Below are 19444 nucleotides of genomic sequence, written 5' to 3'. Positions count from 1 at the left end.
ATCATAATAATTTGCCTGATGAAAATTTGATCAATGTGTGTAGGTTTCTGATTTTATATTATTAGAAAGTTTTACATATTTTAATCCTTTCTTTTTGCCTTCCTTCATTTAAAATAAAACAAATTAATTCATTTTTTTGTAAAACCCTATTTATTGTAAATATATTTATTTATTGGATATAATATATACACTAGCTAGCCCGTCAAAAATGACGGGGAATAAGAATTCTCCTTTATTAGATGATGGATGAATCAGAAATTTTCCTATCTTATGAAGTGTGATACAGAAATTTATGGAGTTATTAAAATTTTCCATTAATTTTATAAAACTAAAGGAGCATATATTTAGTAATTTTAATTTATGTGCGCAATAAAAAATCTTTAAAACTAAATTTTCATTCATTTGTATTCGTAATTTATAATCTAAAAATACATTCCTACTAGATGAGGGTTTTGGAGGGCAATATTAAATTGAAAAAAATATATGAAAGACTCTCAACCAGCAAGCGTGTATTTTTCAGGTTATATAAATTACAAATACAAAAAAAAATGTAAACGCTTATAACAAAAAAAAGGTTATAATACCGAAAATGGCATTATGATGTTTTCACACTGTCAAAAACAATAATCTTTTAAAATAATATCAACTACGGTATCTCCTAAAATGAATATTACTTGCGATTTTTGAGTGTTCTCGCTAGAATAATGTTTCGAGCTCCGCTTTATGTAAGGTTGATGGGCGGTTGGGTTAGCCGTGATATTATGCGATGAATATTTAACCTTTAAAAGATATCAATTTTAAAATTTTAATTTTTCGTTTCTTTTGTAAAATCTATAAAAAAAGTAATATCCTAATAATTATATAACATTTTAATAAAATGCGAGTTTGTGACAAAATTCAATATAAATAAATAATAAGTGTAAGATATTTAAAAAAATAAAATAAGCTATCTTATTTTAGCTGTTAAAGCGTCACATAAACTTAAACCTAAGGTCATATTCACGGTAGACACCATCATAGAGTCAATTGAAATCGCTTTGACAGCGGTGAGAATATATACTAAGCGTGATTTCTCCAGCGATGCGAATTTAATGGCTAACTAATTTATAAAAGCAAGCCAATAATAGGTATAATTTCAATATGGAGCGAAATGTTGAAATCGCGAGAGCTGTTTACAATTATTTAAAAAGTATTATAACTGTGAATTCGCTAGCGATTAATAGCATCGCTTGAACAAATCGCGCTTACTATAAACGAGCCCTTAGTAACATAAAGTGAAGAGAGGCAACGCGACGCGATATATTAGCAGAAGATTTTTGTAGCTCTCGATAAAAAAAAACACCCTTTTTATTCGATGTTTCAAACTCTTATTCTGAGTCATCGTCTAATTAAGATATGATTTATTTTAATATAATAAATAAAATTTGAACGAAGAGAATGATTAAAAAAAAGCCCTTTAAATATCTTTTGGTATTATGAAAGCAATTTCATTCGCAATAAATCAACTTTTATAATGACATGGTTCCACTAAGAATGCAATTTATGCTAATCTTCCCTCGTATATTCAAGGTTATATTAATTTAACAATATTAAACAAAAAAAAATTATTAAAATATTTTATATATACTTTCACATCTAAGCCTGGCAAATATAAAGAAGATGAGTATTTTATCTGTCCGGCTGTTATAGCGCTTTTGATTTTATCCAACACAAAGGAGAGGCAATTCAGATTGTTGCCAGTGTTTGGATTATTCGAAGTCGCAGCATTGACGTTTTCGTTGATTTCTACAGTCGGTTTACCCTTTTTCGAAGTTTGACCGGTCATAAGATTAATCAAACAGTTCTCGGAAGGCTGTTTGCTAGTCATAAAAGACTTTTCCTTGTTGAACAAGCTTTTTGGATTACAAAAACAAACAAAAAAATTTTCCCATTTTTTTAAAACATATTTGAGCCTCTCAGAGATAGTATAATTTAGTAATAAATAATGTAAAATAACAACTTTGACATCCACTAAAAAAACCATTAGTATAATCACAAAAATCTTATATTCCATCAGAATAATATTATGATAGTTATTTACTCCTTAAAGATATCCAGATCCTTGGTATCGTTAAACAGAATAAATGTTCCGCTGTCGATGTTAACGTTCACGTCCAAATCGAAATCAATTTTAGATTCTTGCGCCGCTTCCGTGGGGTTATAAGAACCAGTGGCACTGGAATAATCATCGATGTGAGCAAGTTTCGATAATTCCATCGGTTGAGAATGTGAAGCGTGGATGGTTGATATCATTCCTTTAAAAAAAATAATAATATTGTTTCATTTCCTAAACGATGAAATATAAATTCATTCGGTTACATTATGGTTATGAGTGCAGAATATATTGATAAAATACGCAGATGTGTATTAAGTTACAAAAACCCACAAACTAATTTCATAAGCATTCCGTTCAAAAAATATTTGGTCGTGTTATAAAATGGGAAGTTTATTTTAAATAAGAATAATATGTAAGTGAGGCAAACATGAATAATATAATATAAAGCTTAAAAGAATGGTGACTGAGATAAGGGTGATAAAAAAATGGGAGGAAAGGAGGAGGTACAAAATGATTTTTAATACTTAAGTTGAAGTCATCTTCTCTACAATAGCTAAACACAAATAGAAAAATCTTTTTATTTAAAATTAATTATATGTCTTAAAAAAATTTAAAAAATAGAAAAATCGCTAAAACTAATGTATTATTCGAAGTGAATAAAAAATAAAATATAATGAGGTAATGAATAAGCTAAAATAAACGGGATAGAATGGTAGTACATAACTAAATCAATTCGCAGAAATAGCAAGATTTTAAATTACCAGATTTTAAAATGATTAAAAAGTTTATTTTTTTTTAAACTTTTAGGTCTCAATCTATGTTTATCGAGTCCCCTTTTCTTCCGCATAACAACATCGTCATCTTTATCAATTCTAAAGAATATTGAAAAAAAATAAGTTACTTTTATCTTCGCTTAATCTTGACTTGTTAAAAGCACTTAATTAAAGAATAAAATGAATATTTAAACTTGTATTACTTTAAATATTATTATAATCCACCAAAAAACGCAATAAATATTTAATAAAAAATTGACTGGAATATTTTAATAAAATTTTCCAAACTGCGCTGTTTCATCGTTTTTCTTATCAATAATGTTATCGCGATATGTGTGAGACTGAATCCCATCTTTGACAGGGGATAGGGGTGCGCTTTGCTTCCTCGAGTCAAAAATGTTGACAACACTATCATACATAAATATTATAAAATATTAACATATATGAAAAATGAAAGGAATGTGTTTAGACGATTAAACAAACTTTTTATCAAAATTATCTTTATGGGTTTCGCCCCCAAAGGAACTGCTTTTAACGTGATGCTTCACACTGAGAGCTCCTTTATTAGCTTCGCTTTGCTGTTTACCGATCGCCAACGAATTTTGCCTTTGGTGGCTTTTTTTTATTATTATATTATACAAGATTCTTATATATTGTACACGGTAAAATAATGTATTATAGTTAATATTAATCTTTAAATTGGCAAAAATATATACTTTTTCGAAGAAAATAAGCTTTGAGGCCTGTTATTAGAATCGTATTCCCCCAATAATGGTTGTTTTATAAGAACGGCCTAGATTGGTGCGTGATAATTTAATTAAATAATTACATTTTTTTTTATTTCTCCAGATGATTAATAGATATAATTAAAATGTTTCCATATTATGATTATAAGTGTCCTATGTTATAAAACATATATTCGCATTAAACGTCAATCAGATGGATTGTATACATCTGATTGGAGAAAAAATTATTGATTATTAGATGTAAAAAAAATAATAATTATATAATTCATTTTTTTTTTGTTTTATAAAAGAGATGATATTCTTTTTTTTATGAGGAAAAATAAAGGTTTTGAAATAAAATAAATTATATATTCCTTCTACGATACTTGTTACTATACGTCAAAAGTGATATATTCTTTCTACGATACTTGATACTATACGTCAAAAATAAGTATAATTAAACTTTAATGCTTTGTTTGTGGAGTCGTTTGAACATATCTTGCCTATAATCTACGGCCACTTGAGCTTCCATGTTAAGTAGTTTTTCCGTTTCCTTTTTTATCTGATCTGGACTGGCACCGGATTGCCTTTATTTTATATGATATATATATATATAAGCATGGCATATATTTGTAATAATTGTTTATGGTGAGTATAAATGAAGGTTGCAAAAAATAACTATTAACCCTTAACAAAACTAGCTATAAGGAAAAGATTCAAAGAAAACAGCATTAAAATACATATTTTAATATTATATAATTAAAGGAAACGTGAAATCAAGTTCCAGAAAGTATTTTTCTTAAAATAGTTATCGATAAAACATATGAGCGTGCCGAGTAAGCTTTTGCTCAAGGGAACGCACTTGAGAAAATGCAAAGATCTAGCCAATCCATGATACTCCTCCAAAAAAGACGTGGGCAAGCCTACCTGATATTTTGGCTTGAAAAAGTATTTGTCTTCTCTTTGTTTCTCATTCCCATAATCATCATCATCAAGAAAATGATCCACTTTAATATCATCGGAAAACTTAACAGGGTGGTGAACACTTTTAATCCTTTTTGTATCGCTTGTGAGGGCTGAAGAGAGCCTTTTCCCGGAGTATTTGTACGCGGAGCTGCTTAATAACGTATTTTGGCTTTTGTCTGTGGTAATCATTGTAGCCCGACGCTTATCAACAGGAGTAGTAGCAGTGCTATATTCTTGATCGACAATTTCGTTGGGGCTCTCATTTAGAACCTCATCACCTTTTTATTTTTTTTAAATAAATTTATTTTGATAATATAGTTAAAAACTCGGTTTAAAGAACAAAAAATGTCTTATAAAACATGGGAATTCAAATCGATCAGTCTTTGATTATATAGTTAAAAACTAGGTTTAAAAACAAAAAATGTCTTATAAAACATGGGAATTCAAACCGATCAGCCCAACCTAGAAGAATTCCATAAAAATAAAATAATCTTTTGGAGTATATATTTAAAAAAATTTTATTTTACAAATTAACGTCATATATTCTGATCTTTTTATTATTATATATATAATAAAACAAATATTTTCGCATTAAAGATATAGTTACATATATTTATATTTGTATCATATCATGGAATTGGCGAAATATATAAAATTAAGGATCTTAATTAAAAAAAATACCTTTTAATTCTTCTTTGGTCAATATAGTTAGAGTATAAATCAAATTTTTCAAACATATTCCAATGTATGTGTTTGCCAAGAAATCGACACCTTTCATATTCCAGTTAATGTGTAGCACCCATTTAGGGTTCTTAGTTTTAGCTTGATTAAATTTTTATATAACATTGATATAAATGGATATATTAATAATGCTATAATCAGATTAAATATGTCAGTGATTTATTTCTATAAAAATATGATGGAACACACAGTGGCATGCATGCTTAGGGAAAACTACTAAATTCTAATTAAGACAAAAAGATGAATTTAACATTATCTTGAAAACATCTAAAATTTTAAGTTTATATTATAAATTTGAATATAAAAAAAAATGAAATAAGTTCGTATAAATTGCGATATATTTTATAAAAGGTCATAAGTAGAATTCGCGATATATTTTATATAAGATCAATATTATAATTGTTAGTTATTTTCATTAATATTATAATTTATTTAAATTAATATTAAATTTTACTTTTATAATTTTTTTTACTGAAATTAAGTTTGAAAAGTTATTTACAAGATACAAAATATTAAAAAAGCATTGCCTGACTAAAGAAAAATGGTGCATAAATATTAATTATGATTTTATTTTTCTTTTAAAAATTGTTCATGGGTGTTCTTATATACTTATTAAAACAAAAGGTCAAAATCCAAAAAAAGGCATTATTTCTCTTAACTATAGTTAGGTACGCTCTATTTTTTAGCCGTTTTATAGATTAATCAGAATTAGCCGATTTTTAGCCAATACACTATCACAAAAGGAGTTTATTATTTTAAAATATATATAGTATATATTAATTTATGTACTCGAAAAAGTGTTGGAGCAGACTTCGTAAGTTCCTTCTTTAACATAGCAAGAATTGCATACCAAACTATCTATAGCATTATTAGGCAGGGAACCAGCATCCAAAGGGTTGGAAGGAGACTTAGGTCTCCTTGGTAAGATTCGTATCTTGGTGTTATTATTATCATAATTCTCGGTCGGTATATCCTGACGGAAAAAATTATTGTAAATATTAGCGTAATAATCGTAATTGTTAGGGCTCCAGTCGTCCCAAGAAGGATCAAAATCGAAGGAGAATCTGTTGGATAAAAAAAAGCGATAAACAAAATGCTAATATTTTCTAATATTTGAAGAAGAAAAAAAATACAAGGGAAATTAAAAGATCGTATTTCAAAAACCTATAGCCAAGGCAATCATGTTAGAAATTTTTATAAAAAGTAACCTAGTAATGAGGTGAGAAAATATGCCTTTGCAGACAAACAGCTCTTTGGAATAGGCAAATATTTGTGAGTTTTCGATGGTTAAAACAAGGTAAACCTTGTTATCCTCAATGGAAAATCTGGCACTTTGATCAGAATCTTCTTGCAGCTTTCTTTTCTCGTCATATTCTGAACCTTTAGATGTGGTTTCCACAAGATGGTGTCTAGGTAAGAGAAGTGGGTTGTTAACTAAATGATGCTTTTGATAAAGACATATTGTTTTTAAAAATGAGAAGGGAAAAAAATGTTTCTCACTTTCTGTACTCTTAAATATATAATCCTGTGGCCTTATATTATATAGCATTTTTCGTTAAATTTCGTTTCAAATTTATGCCCTTGTTTGAAATGGTCCTTAACAAGGTAATATGTAGTACTGTAAAGTAACATCGTTACAAACGGCGTATCTATTGAGGAAAAGAAAGATCATTCGTTACTTATTTCCAATAGTAAAGAGTAATGGTTTATTTTTTTGAGTAACAGTTACGGAGAATGTTACTTTATATTTTATATGTTTTTTTTATTTTATAAATAATTTAAGCCGAGTTTTTAGTTAAGATAAACCGTCAAAGTTATTTATTTTTATTTATTACATTTTTGTTGTTGAATTTTATACAGTCTTGTTAAAATCTAACTAATATTAAAACAATCAAGGTATCGTCTGTCTAGAATTAAAGCGCTCCACCTGACATTTTTAAGATTTTTGAGTTAGGAGTGAATTTCAATTGATAAATTTTAACTAAATATATAAATAAAAACTAGATTTAAAATTTTTAATCTTTGGCAACACTGTCAATCTTGACTTGTTTCGTAATTATTGTTCATAATCTATGATATAATGTGTATTTTATAATTACCCGTTGTGTTTTTTAAATTCTATAAAAAAATTAAGATAAAATATGTATGGGAAAAATTATCTGCTAAATATTGGTATAATTTTTTATAAAGTTAAATTATTATTTCTATCAATAAATTAAAACTAAATAAATATTGTGTATCTATATTATATAATTTGATGATTTATAGTATTTGCCTGTTTATTTTGCTTTTATTTAATAAATCTCGATATATAAAATTAAAATAGAGCTATTTTAAAAAAAATTCCCAAAATGATTATTTTGCTCCATTTGCATTTAGATTTTATCAAATAAAATTATCACAAATTTTTTTTAAATTTTTTTATATATTTGAATCTAAATTTATAATTTTCCCCAGTATTAACAATTTTAGAAGTGGAGCACTCCAATTTGCGACCAACATTAATTTATATTCTTTATATAATTATTTTATTAAGAATATATGTCAACAGTACTTATTTTTCAGGAAGCTGATTAAATTCGCCCTGTCACAGCATGAAACATTTTTTTACACTAATATGAAATTATGGGCAAGAGGTTTACACTTTATAATTGCAAATTGTGCCATAATTTTAATATTTTAATTTCGACCAATAGCTCAAATCTAAAAAAAACAAATGATTTCGATAAAGATTTTTGATTCTGAAATCTAGATAGTTGTAAAGATGATCCAATAAGATTTTAAAAATAAAGATCACTTAAATATTTTTCATAAATTCCACCAAATAAAAGTTTTATTTATTAAATATAATCCAACCCTCCTATTCGAAGGTTCCAGTTGAACGTATGTTTAGCAGTGACTATGTTTAGCTTAAGCGTTCTTGTTTATATTAAAATTTTTAAAAATCAATTGTTAAAAATAAATAAAAAATTATTAAATGAGCTAATCTTATCTTATTTTTGTATATTATTTTCATTATCTATGGGGGAAAAAAATAAATAAAAAGAAAATTTTCATATATTAGGTATTTTTTAAATGTAACGAGTAGTTTATATTTTTTGGATAGCGAGTTACGCATTACTTTTTCACAAAGTAGCTAATAATAGCAACGGTTCCTTTTTATTTCAAAGGTAACGAGTAACACGTTTTAACGTTTACAGCACTAGTAATATGCTATTATGATTTTTCAAAAATGGTTCCAGGTCAAGTCAAATATAAATAACTTTATTTGAAATCGTAGGTATCGATGAACGATATTTTTAGAATCTTACTAATTATAGAAATCCATTTTAAAAATACTATATTTATTTCCCATCAAAGAGAGGCAAACTTGAGGAGGTCTTTGGAGAGGCAAACTGATTCCCAAGTTTTCGATAGTGAGTTGAAGGAACAACTGAGACAAAGCCTTGGGGGTTTGCTGTGGAAGGGGGGTAGTTAATTTTTCCACTACCTAAAGACACGTATCATTTTTTTTATTAGAAAAAATATGCAAACTAGATCCGAGGAACTGGTCCGGTCTAAAAAGGTTAGTATAATAATGCCCGTCCAATTCAAAAAATAATTTTTAAAATTTTTTTTTCTGGGATTGGATCTGTTTCTGCACGGATCTCATATAAACGCTTAAGGTATATATTTATTTTATTGATAACATTAAGTACCATTTAAAAAAAAAATATTTGAGATAATTATTATCTTATTTAATATTAAAAAAAATTTAACCACCATTAAAATCATTGTCGATTTTATCATTTTTTTAACATATTGGTGGAATTTTCTAAAAACCAACATCCAAATAGAATATTTTTAAAACTATAACCTGTTGTGTCGCCAATTGAACGTCCCTTTTAAGCGCGGCTCTTTGCTCGTTCCAATACTCGTAAGCCGTTTTATAATTGATGTATATTAATATCGCCTTATCGAGCGCCAGGGCTTGAACGTTCAGGTGGGGCCTTTGAACACCTACCATTATAATCTCTGACGAACCTTCCTCTTTTAATTTTTCTTCTAGTTTTTGGCTACTATTCAAATTTTCACTATTCTTTGGGTCGTTGTTGTAATCATCGTGGCTTTTTAGCTTACAGGGATCGTTGCTAAATCGACTATTTAAGGAAGGCTAATAAAGGTTGGGGAGGATGTCATTAAATGTTTAATAAAATGATGTGATTGCCCCAATGACATATAGTAATACTTAGACTAATGATTCATTCATTTAAATGTGTATCAATACAAATCAGATGTTGGCACGCCATTTTGATTTTCCCATATAAACAATTTATATTAATTAAAAAGATCAGTATCATTTATAATGAAAAATAAATTATATGGGAAACCAAAAATAATGTGTCACCAGTTCATTTATAGTAAACGAAACTTTAAAATACATTTTAATGAATAAATTGTCCAACAAAGTTAAAAGTGGTTATATGTCATTGAATTGGCCAAAAAGTATAAGGTAAATTTATTTATTTAAATATTAAAAAAAATTAAGATCATAACCCTAGGAGTATTTTTCATGGAAATAGAAGTGTTGAAATGAGCCAAGGTTGTATAGTCAACGTCAGCTTCTTCGTACAATAAATTTTTATTCATTTGCCCCAGGGATGCTGATATCTTAAACTAAATAAATTATAATAATGCAATTTAACTATTAGATGGTAGATTATAAGAATAAAAAATTTTGAGGCCGATTCCATAAATTGATAAAAACCGATACCTGGCATTAATCAATCAAAAATTTTTTTAAAAATAGATCAATAAAATAAATAATATATATATATATGTGTAAAAAACTTTATCAAATCAATCAACAAATTGTTAGTGATAAAGAAGGATAATAATAGAATGATCTATTTAAAAATGGCTAAAATCGGGTTTGATGATTGACATATAATGCAAGAGTATTTTTTTTTCGAACCTTGAGTATAGCCAAAGTCTTCAACTCGAACTCTTCATCTATACCACCTCCCTTCCCCTGTTTTTTATAGGCCTTAGAACTTCTTCTTCTCACTTTTGATTTAATTCGACCCATCTTTATCTCGTCCATTAAAGTTGATGCGTTGTCAGCTTCCGAATGTCCGGTGCTGACGGAAAAACGTTTTTTTGAAACTCCTGAGAACGATTTTTGAAGGCAAGATGATTTCGACGGCATAAGCTGGTTGAATAGCTTGAAGTCAATAGCACTAGTTTCGAGGCGTAAAGCGATATTTGTCGGCGTAGATGCGGTCAATTGTAAGCCCTTTCGTAGTTAAAAATAAAAAACTTCTTAGGTGCATAAATGAGTTTGAGAATTGATTTAATTATCTATCTTATTTAAAAAAGTATATCAAAAATTATTTTAAATCTAACTTGCAGTTTTAGGTTTATTTCGTATAGATAAGAATGGATATCGTTAGCTTGAGAGACTATTTCTTCGCTCGAGGAAAATGAATCACGTTTACCATCTTTAAACTTAGGTATTTGAGGTTGATCTATGCCAGTGAGTCTTTGCAATAACTCGTTGAGTTCCTACGTATTTTTAAAACAAGCATATTTAAAAAATTACCTACAATGCATCAGAACTCCTGATTTTTTACGCTTATTTCAAAAAAATCCACTATTCATTAATTTAAGCTTTCTTCCGATTTTCTATAAAATATATGTATATACGTTTTCTAGAGTTTTTTAAATAGAAATTTAAAATATTGAATTCTTAAAATTAGTCAAACCAGAATATTAAAGCTCGTCATTTTATTTAATATCTTTTTTAAATCATACATTAAAAAAGGCATCTTGTTTATGGTTATTTTTTTCTTCTTTTCATTTTTAGAAAAGAAGGAACAAAACATTTAATTTCTTTACATTTTTAAAGGAAATATTATAATAAATCTCCAATTCTGAAAATGATTCTCGTTAATGTAAAATAAATATATTTTAAATTCAAAATTCACTCTATATATGATGATATTAGAAGTTGAAAAATAATCTGCATATTTTAGTATTATTTTTAAAAAAATTTACAGCTTTATACAGTCAATATTGATTAGTTAAAATAAAATTCTTTTAATTTTAATATTTCTCTTCTCTTCATTTCTATTATTATTCCATTAATTTAATTATATATAATTAAGTTCAACATCAAATAACTTTAAACACAATACCTAAAATTCCATTATTCGTGATTAAAGAAGATAAACAAAATAGCTGAAATTCAATTTGTATATACAATATAAAATTTAATATCAAGCAAGTCCATGACGTGAAAAACATTCAACAAGGCAAGCATATATATTCAATTTTAAAAATATGGAATACTTAAAACAATAATTTATGTGGTGATAATATTCTATACTCAATATCAAAAACGACAATCGCCTAGTTATTTATCTACAGATTGCATTGCAAACTTATTGCCTATTCTCTTCAAAAATAGCCAAAAATATAAAATATAGGAGAACAAAAGCCTCAAAAATAGTTTTAAATATCACGGGCCCTAATAAGAGACATATTTTAGTAGTTTCGAAGGAAAATCATCTATTTTCTTTAGTAAAGGATGTTTCAAATAACTGAAATTTCAAAAACATCCCCAATTATTCTGCGCTATTAATAAAGAAACAATAGTTTCAAATTTAAAAAAAACAAGAGTATTGAATCTAAATTTAATTAATAATGTAAAAAAAATATGTATGATTTATTTTATATATTGATTTTTACAATATTTTGTGTGCATATTCTCAATGTAAAAATTGATTGAAATAATTTTTAGAATTATGGTTAAATACTCTCGATTTTTGTTTGAAAAAATCAGGCAACCTTGTATGATATTAAAAAATCATTCAAGGAAAAACCCCATAAAATGTCTATTAGAAGGTCGGTCACCCGTGGACATCTTTGAAAAGTTTAATCGGCCTGCGGTGGCAAACAGAATAATTTTATACAAATTGTCTGACCTGTCCCCAAAATTCTGAGTCTTACCTCTAACGTCTATATAAGTAATCATTTAAAAGTATATACCTTCATAAAAACTTTCTGAATGAAGACCAAATTGTTTAACAGATCGGTCGTAAGGGAGCGCTCAAAATAACCAATCTCCAGATCAGCCTTTACAAAAGCCTTGATGCATTTAGCCTTGATGGTTGGGTACCGTAACCTTTTGAATAAAGGAATCAAATGCCATTCGTAATCAACTTTCATGGCAACTTTAGGTAATTTTATCAAAGTTTCCGGGGATAATTTTAGTAAAGGATCTAAAATCTATATTTGGAAGGAGAAAATAAAATGACAAAATAAGATAAATTATTTTTAAATTTATATATATATAAATATATTTACCAATGAGCGCAAAATAAGGGAATGATCGGAAAAGGATAAACATCCTTTCATCCTTACATCTTTCCAGCCGTAAAGAAGAATATCGTTTATATTATATAGAGCTTTAAGGGATGGGAGAAGAGCGGCTTCAAAATCAATCCTCCTCCAAGATATGCTATTTATAATAAATAAATATTCAAACAAAAAAAAGATGAGATAATCGAATAAGTTTATGATAGATTTAGCAATTGGTCTGAAATTCGTTAATTGTCAGACCCACATTAAAATAAATCATTGTAGCTAACACTGGGCTCTGTCTCTGATTCTAAATAATTTATTTATCTCTCTAAATTTCGCCAACATAAATATAACAAAAATAATTAGTAAAATGAATTACATTTTCATGAAATATTTATTTAACCCATTAGAAAATTAGAAATCAGATATTTTATCATATTCATAAAAAATTATGAGCTATTCCTCTCTACAAGATTTGTAAAACTTGCAAAAGTTTTTTGTAAGTTAAAAAAAATAAATAAGAGTTTTGCAAAGTATACTTTAAAATATAGTCATCGCCATAAGGGGGATAAATATAGTTCCAAGATACATCATCTTCATTAACTAAATAAGTGTCCTCGATAAACATAGAACTATCTTCATCATGGCTTAACAAACTTTTCTCCTCAACGATAGAAATTCTAAAAAAATAAAATAAATTAGATGGTTAAAAATTTTTTTTTATAAAGTGTAACAATAGACCTTTGCAAACAAAATCAGTAAGGGAGACTCTTATGGGCCCACTAAAAATTTTAAAAAATAGTTTTATTCTAAAAAATTACTAACCGAGCAGGGTCTAATTATTTTATTTTAAAAAACCTGGCCTGAGATATTTACCCCTATTTGAGCAGACGGTCATGGTTGATATTCAGTTTTTCCTCAAATAATATATATTTATTGTACATATTTTAAATTTTAATAGTTTATTTTCGCCTCTTTTAAATATTATTAATATTAAAAAATGGGCTTTCTATAATTAGTTTTAAAAAAAATTATATAATTTTAGTAGGATGAATAAATCTAATATTCTATAATATTTTTAAATGCAAATAAAAAATTCAAATAATATATAAAAGACACAATAAACCAATCTTGAGTGTTGAAGTGAACTATCTATATCATTCTTTTTTTAAAAAAAGGGCCATTCCATGTCAAATCGATCAAAAAAGGCACTTTTTCGGCCGACCCCTTTTAAAATTGTTAAAAATTTATGGAATTATTTAGATAGGTAAAAGAATGAGAAAGTGGTTTATTTTAGCTCGCTAGGACACCTGGTTCTCGAGATATAGGGGCTCAAAGGTACAAAAAAGAGCCATTTTGGAATCTGTAAAATTTTTAAAATGCTTATATCTCAAAAACTATTTATAGTAAAATAAATTATAATATATCATTTTGTAGGTAAAAAAAATTCTCTAATGGGCTAACAAAGAATAATAACTATTGGCGCCATTATAGGTTTTTAACATCCGGTTTACATAAATTGCTTTACCTGTTTTTAGCAAAATAGTGAGTTTGTTTTAGAATTTTTTTATTTACTTTTTATTTAGACACCTTTTATAAATATATATACGATGTCAAAACCTTGGCGACGCTATCGACTTTTCCGAAATAGACATTAGATGGCGCTAATGGTTGAAAAATATTATTCTTAAGGAAAATGAAAATATTGATACGTTTATAAGAATTGTGATAAAATTTTCCAGTTCTGCCCCCCCCCTCCCACTATCCTTAAAATGTTATACATTTTTTAGATCTCTACTTTGCTACTATAGCGAGCGAATGACTTATTAACTCGCTAATATATAACAGCTGCAGTAAAAACGAATATTTAATTAGGCATATATTCGATTATATTTTACAAAATAATTTTTTTAAAATGATCTCTCTTTATGTAAAATAATTTTAACCTGTCCGTTCAAATTAATTTTATCGTCTGTCTACCAATAACAATCTGGATTTGGAGAGTGCAAAAACATGTATTCTAGGTGTAGATCAATTAAAATTTTATTCTATATCACAGATGGACGTACCAAATATTAAAATGTTGCAACCCATTTAATCTACAGAGACATGCTTATTATCGCGAGATTCTAATAAAGATTCTAACCTAAATGACCCAAAAAAATTTACCATTCAATTTAGATATGTTAATATGCTCTTCATGGCGACAAAAATTAGCAAACATTCCTTATACTTCAAATGACAATGTATATATTGATTCTCTCCTTCATATAATTAATCAAGAGGCTATTGATAACATTAATATATCCCTACAATCAAATGGGGAATCTCTCATTAAAAGAAAACGCTTATGTGAAAAGAAATATTCGAAGAAAAAAATATCTAGAGTAAAAAAAAGTTTTAACGACTAAAATTATACCATTAACTTCATCAAATGATGAAAAATTCGATGATATTGTATATACCTTAAAAATTATATGAAAGATATTTATTATTGGAAATTTGTTACATTATTAAGTGTCGAATGGGCATATGCCCACTCTGCTCCTCAGTTAATTAGTATATTTAAAAGAAAATCAAAATTTTTTAGTATAAAAAGAAATATCTGGTTATTGATAAGTTAGCAACAAAATTTTAACCATAATCCGTAATTTCATAAAGCGCCATCTATTTTTTCATCAATTTTTGGAGTCGATAGCGTCGTCAAGGTTTTGATATTGTATATATATTTAGCAAAGGTGTCTAAATAAAAAACAATAAAAACAATTCGAAAACAAACTCACTATTTTGCTTAAAAATACAGGTAAAGCAATTTAGGTAAACCGGATGTTAAAAGCCTATAATGGCGCCAATATTTATTATTCTTTGTTAGCCCATTAGATAATTTCTTTACCTACAAAATGATGGTTTTTGAGATATAAGCATTTTAAAAATTTTACAGATTCCAAAGTGACTCTTTTTTTTATCTTTGAGCCCCTATATCTCGATAACCAGGTGTGCTAGCGAGCTAATTAAACGGCTTTCTCACTCTTTTACCTATCTAGATAATTCCAGAAATTTTTAACAATTTTAAAAGAGGTCGGCCGAATCGTGATCGATTTGACGTGGAATGGCCCAAAAAGGAAAATTCAGTTTAAAGTTCCATTTTTTTTAATCAAATAAAAAAATGCGATAGTTCAAATGATTTTAGTAAATTCTCATTTTTTTAAATTTCTTTCTAATAGTATTCGTTAAAATTATTCGAATAGGATTTCGTGGATATAGAGATAAAAAATTTAAAAAATATATATTTGGTCAATTTGTTTGGCCCTATTTTATTTTATTTTTAAACAAAATTCTGCCAGCATTAAAACGTTTATGAATACAGATAATAAATATTTTTGCTGTCAGAACTGGCAAGTGTAAATTATTTGCCGGTTTTGAAAACCAAATCAGACCTGTTATTATCTCTATAAGAAATCGATTTCAACAAATTCATTGGATCGGGCAAGGAAGGGCTATCTAGACCATTAGTAACTTGGGCGTTTCTCCCGAAATAGTAGGCGAATTGATGTAACGTTTCGCTAAATTTTTTGGTGAACCTTGTAAAGATTTGGTGAAGAACTATAGGATGTTGGGGAATTTCGAATTTTATAGCCCCAATTTGCAACAATATCGAGTTGAGGGTTTTGGTTAATAGGGGAACTAAAAGGCGTTATAATATAAAAATAAATAAATTCAAAATATTTTATTATAAAAATATATTCAGTACCATTAACCAATAGGATGAGAAGAATATAAGGTGTCGTGTACTTTCCAAATAAATTTTTGCCCCATAAACAAAAAAAAAACAAACTTAATTTTTAAAAAGGGAGAGAATATTAACATTAATACATAATGTATTTTATATAAAATATATTAATATCACCATATTTACAATTATATTCCTTATTTTTATTTAATTTATAGTAAGCGAGATATCGCTGATGCGATGCGCAATTAACAATTATAATTTAACATATTTTGTAATTCGCGCATCACTTGAGCGATATCGCGGTATTCTTGGCTTGCTATAAACGAAGCCTACGTCTTAAGGGAGCGTCCCGTCTTTTTTTAAAAAAATTTCTAAATAGCTGTGTGAATAGAATATGTTTTTTAAACTAAAATTAAATAGAGAATAAGTACGCTCTTAAGTGTATTTTAAAGATGTATCCTAACTTTTATTCAAAAAGATCAAAAAAGGGATGTCCTAGCGGTATTTCTGCCTAGAATATTATATTTAGAATTAAGAACGAAAATTAAGAGATTACTAGTATTTTGAACTAAAAAAAAATATATATATTTATAAATTTTTGGGAAAAAAAATATTAAATTTAGATATGGAATTGTTTAAATAACTTTGAATGTGAAATTTTAAATGTAAACTTAGATCGTTTGAATGATGCCCGTTTTCGTCGTTTAAAATATTCCAAAATAAAGATGTTTCGGACATGTTTAAGTTGAGTAAGACGTTGGATAGCTGTGAATAACTCTCCATTAATGTGATACTCATTTGGGGCAAATTACCGAATAGGGATTTGACAAAATTATACGATTTGCCTATTAATTGATGGTCAAACAATTATTTAAAAGTTTGTTACAAAATTATGGTAAAAAAATACATTTCGTTAGCAAAACCCTGCATCTGATCAGATCCGGCATGATCGAGTTTTAAATTTTAGTTCGGACCCACCTTGGAAGAGGGTGCACACGGGCCAGGCCTTGGCATAAATTTATACTAATTTTGTTTAATGAATTTTAACATGTCTATCTATCGAATCGAACCTGTGAAAAAATAGTTCGGGGGAATCCTTAGAAAAATGTCGGATTGAATTGGTAGGACAAAAATTAGGTCCAATGCAAGGGTTCTAAATACTTAGTCATATATTTTATAAAAAAAATGGCTCTTTTTTTAACAAAATATTATAATTAAAACCTTTCAGGGGGTAATTGAGAGGTTTCTTCCAAGCGAGTTCGGAGGCTGAATTGCAATTAATCAGAAAATTCAAAAGTTCCAATTGTAGGTTTAAGCCTTCTACGCCTAACCAGAGACGAATGTAGGATATGTGACCAACGAACTCGAATATAGAATCTAAAGAACCTAATGTATAAAATATTCGTGTGAAAAATTGTCATATTTCTAAATTATTTGAAGGAAGAAAAAAAAAGTAAAGAAATTCTTAGTAGTTGGGAAAGATGTTCGCAATTCCATTTAACCTTCAATTCTCCTCACTGTTTACTGTACTCTCTAGTTAAAATCTCAAAATTAACATTGATTAAAGATTGTATTAATCGATCAAAAAAAATAATAATTAATATAAATTATTACGCCAATTTAAGTGTACGAGAGGATTGGTGTCTTGATCCGTATTCTCGGTCTGCGGTAATGGCTTATATTTTATCATTTCTTTGCCCAAATTTCGTTCCAGCATTTTTGATAAGGATATATAGGATAGTATTGGATAGGAAGAAGTTTCCTGTTTATCTAAATATTTGATTATTTTTTTTTAAAAAAAATTTGTTATATTAGGTAATATTTTTGGAAAGCGAAAAAAAATATATAAAGTCCATAATTAAATGGATTTTCCGTTCAAAAAAAGGAAGAAAATATTTAATCCAAAAAAAAGGAAAAAGAAAATTTTTAACAGAATTAAATTATTTTGTGGTTAACTTGATGATCGTGTCGTTAGAAAAGTATTTGGCGAGCTTATAAGAGTAACCATTCGGTAAAGCTTAATCGCTTCGTCCAGAGCCGTACCGGGCTCTGTTTTAAAGTGCGAAGACGCTATGGAAGAACGAAGAGAATGGTCTAAGCATAAAAGTAATTAAATATATTATATTGTGAATAATGGTAAATTTCGTAAAAAGTATTTATTTTATTTCCAACTCTAATGCTGCGTCCTGGTTTGTTCTTTTATTTTATTTCTTTTTATTTTAAATAGATAGCTATATAGAATATGATAAAAAATAATTCCAAAATTTATGTATCAAAAAAAAGGAATAAAAAAGGGTGTTTTAGCTGATCTCCTGAATAAAATGTGGCGTTTATTCGGAAAAGCCAGCTAGGAAACCCTTTTCGCTATTCAATTTATACATTCATACAAGAGTATCTTCAAAATTAGGTAATAGGTGATTTATTCTTATTATTTTAATCTAAAAAATCATATTCTATGCAAATAAGCTAGTTTCCAGAAATAAAAAAAAGATTCAAAATAAAATATATATCAAATAAAATATTTTTTTTTTACTATCTCCATATGAGGATATAGATTTTCTTTCATAAATCTCGGAATCGGATGAACTAGTTAGAGATGGATTGCGCACAATTTTTCCAAATTTTTTTCCCACCAAAAATGAAGGAGGATCGTGAGGAATTTCGGCTTTGAAGCCGTAAAATTTTTTAGCAACCCAAATAATCTAATTTTTTTAAAAAATATATATAAATTTAGGTAAATACAACGGCATATAGAGGCAGAAGGTGGCATTATCATTATATAAAAAAAGTCAAAGTTTTGTTATCAAAATATAAAATCTACCTGTATTGTAACGGATATAATTATTAATCATTCTAAATAGACTATCATTTGTATTTCAAAAATAAAACGTAAATACTGAAGGTTATATCTATAAAACGACTATTTTAAACTGTTATTATATCTCACATAATATATATTTTTTAATACTGATTTTTTAATCCTTAATTAAGTTAGCCTTAAATTTAATCATATAACAAACAAAATTTTTTTTTACAGTAATGATAATATATAATATTTATAATAGTT

The 19444-nt window shown here is 27.3% G+C and overlaps 1 protein-coding gene across 4 annotated transcripts in view; it reads right to left on the bottom strand.

The window, feature by feature from the left end:
• LOC135922950 (bridge-like lipid transfer protein family member 1) overlaps positions 1-19444 on the bottom strand; it is a 73060-nt gene that overhangs the window by 13648 nt on the left and 39968 nt on the right. For 3 of the 4 annotated variants that reach the window (XM_065457499.1, XM_065457500.1, XM_065457502.1), the window contains 26 exons: positions 18911-19079; positions 18334-18471; positions 17992-18147; positions 17599-17763; positions 17049-17222; positions 16082-16328; positions 13184-13324; positions 12648-12801; positions 12330-12569; positions 10686-10844; positions 10255-10575; positions 9837-9956; positions 9157-9453; positions 8671-8790; positions 6509-6744; positions 6090-6364; positions 5241-5381; positions 4456-4837; positions 4057-4180; positions 3585-3661; positions 3352-3483; positions 3157-3276; positions 2897-2967; positions 2081-2294; positions 1628-1892; positions 675-779 (listed from right to left, as the gene is read on the bottom strand). In XM_065457499.1, coding sequence (XP_065313571.1) covers positions 675-779; positions 1628-1892; positions 2081-2294; positions 2897-2967; positions 3157-3276; positions 3352-3483; positions 3585-3661; positions 4057-4180; positions 4456-4837; positions 5241-5381; positions 6090-6364; positions 6509-6744; positions 8671-8790; positions 9157-9453; positions 9837-9956; positions 10255-10575; positions 10686-10844; positions 12330-12569; positions 12648-12801; positions 13184-13324; positions 16082-16328; positions 17049-17222; positions 17599-17763; positions 17992-18147; positions 18334-18471; positions 18911-19079 — 4743 coding nt within the window. The remainder of the gene's footprint in view (positions 1-674; positions 780-1627; positions 1893-2080; positions 2295-2896; positions 2968-3156; positions 3277-3351; positions 3484-3584; positions 3662-4056; positions 4181-4455; positions 4838-5240; positions 5382-6089; positions 6365-6508; positions 6745-8670; positions 8791-9156; positions 9454-9836; positions 9957-10254; positions 10576-10685; positions 10845-12329; positions 12570-12647; positions 12802-13183; positions 13325-16081; positions 16329-17048; positions 17223-17598; positions 17764-17991; positions 18148-18333; positions 18472-18910; positions 19080-19444) is intronic. The other variant, XM_065457501.1, reaches the window with a different exon arrangement.

The sequence above is a fragment of the Gordionus sp. m RMFG-2023 genome, chromosome 1, assembly GCF_954871325.1.
Source record: "Gordionus sp. m RMFG-2023 chromosome 1, tfGorSpeb1-WG-v2, whole genome shotgun sequence".
Classification (NCBI taxonomy): Eukaryota; Metazoa; Nematomorpha; class Gordioida; order Chordodea; family Parachordodidae; genus Gordionus; species Gordionus sp. m RMFG-2023.
This window is presented reverse-complemented; position numbering and strand designations above follow the sequence as displayed.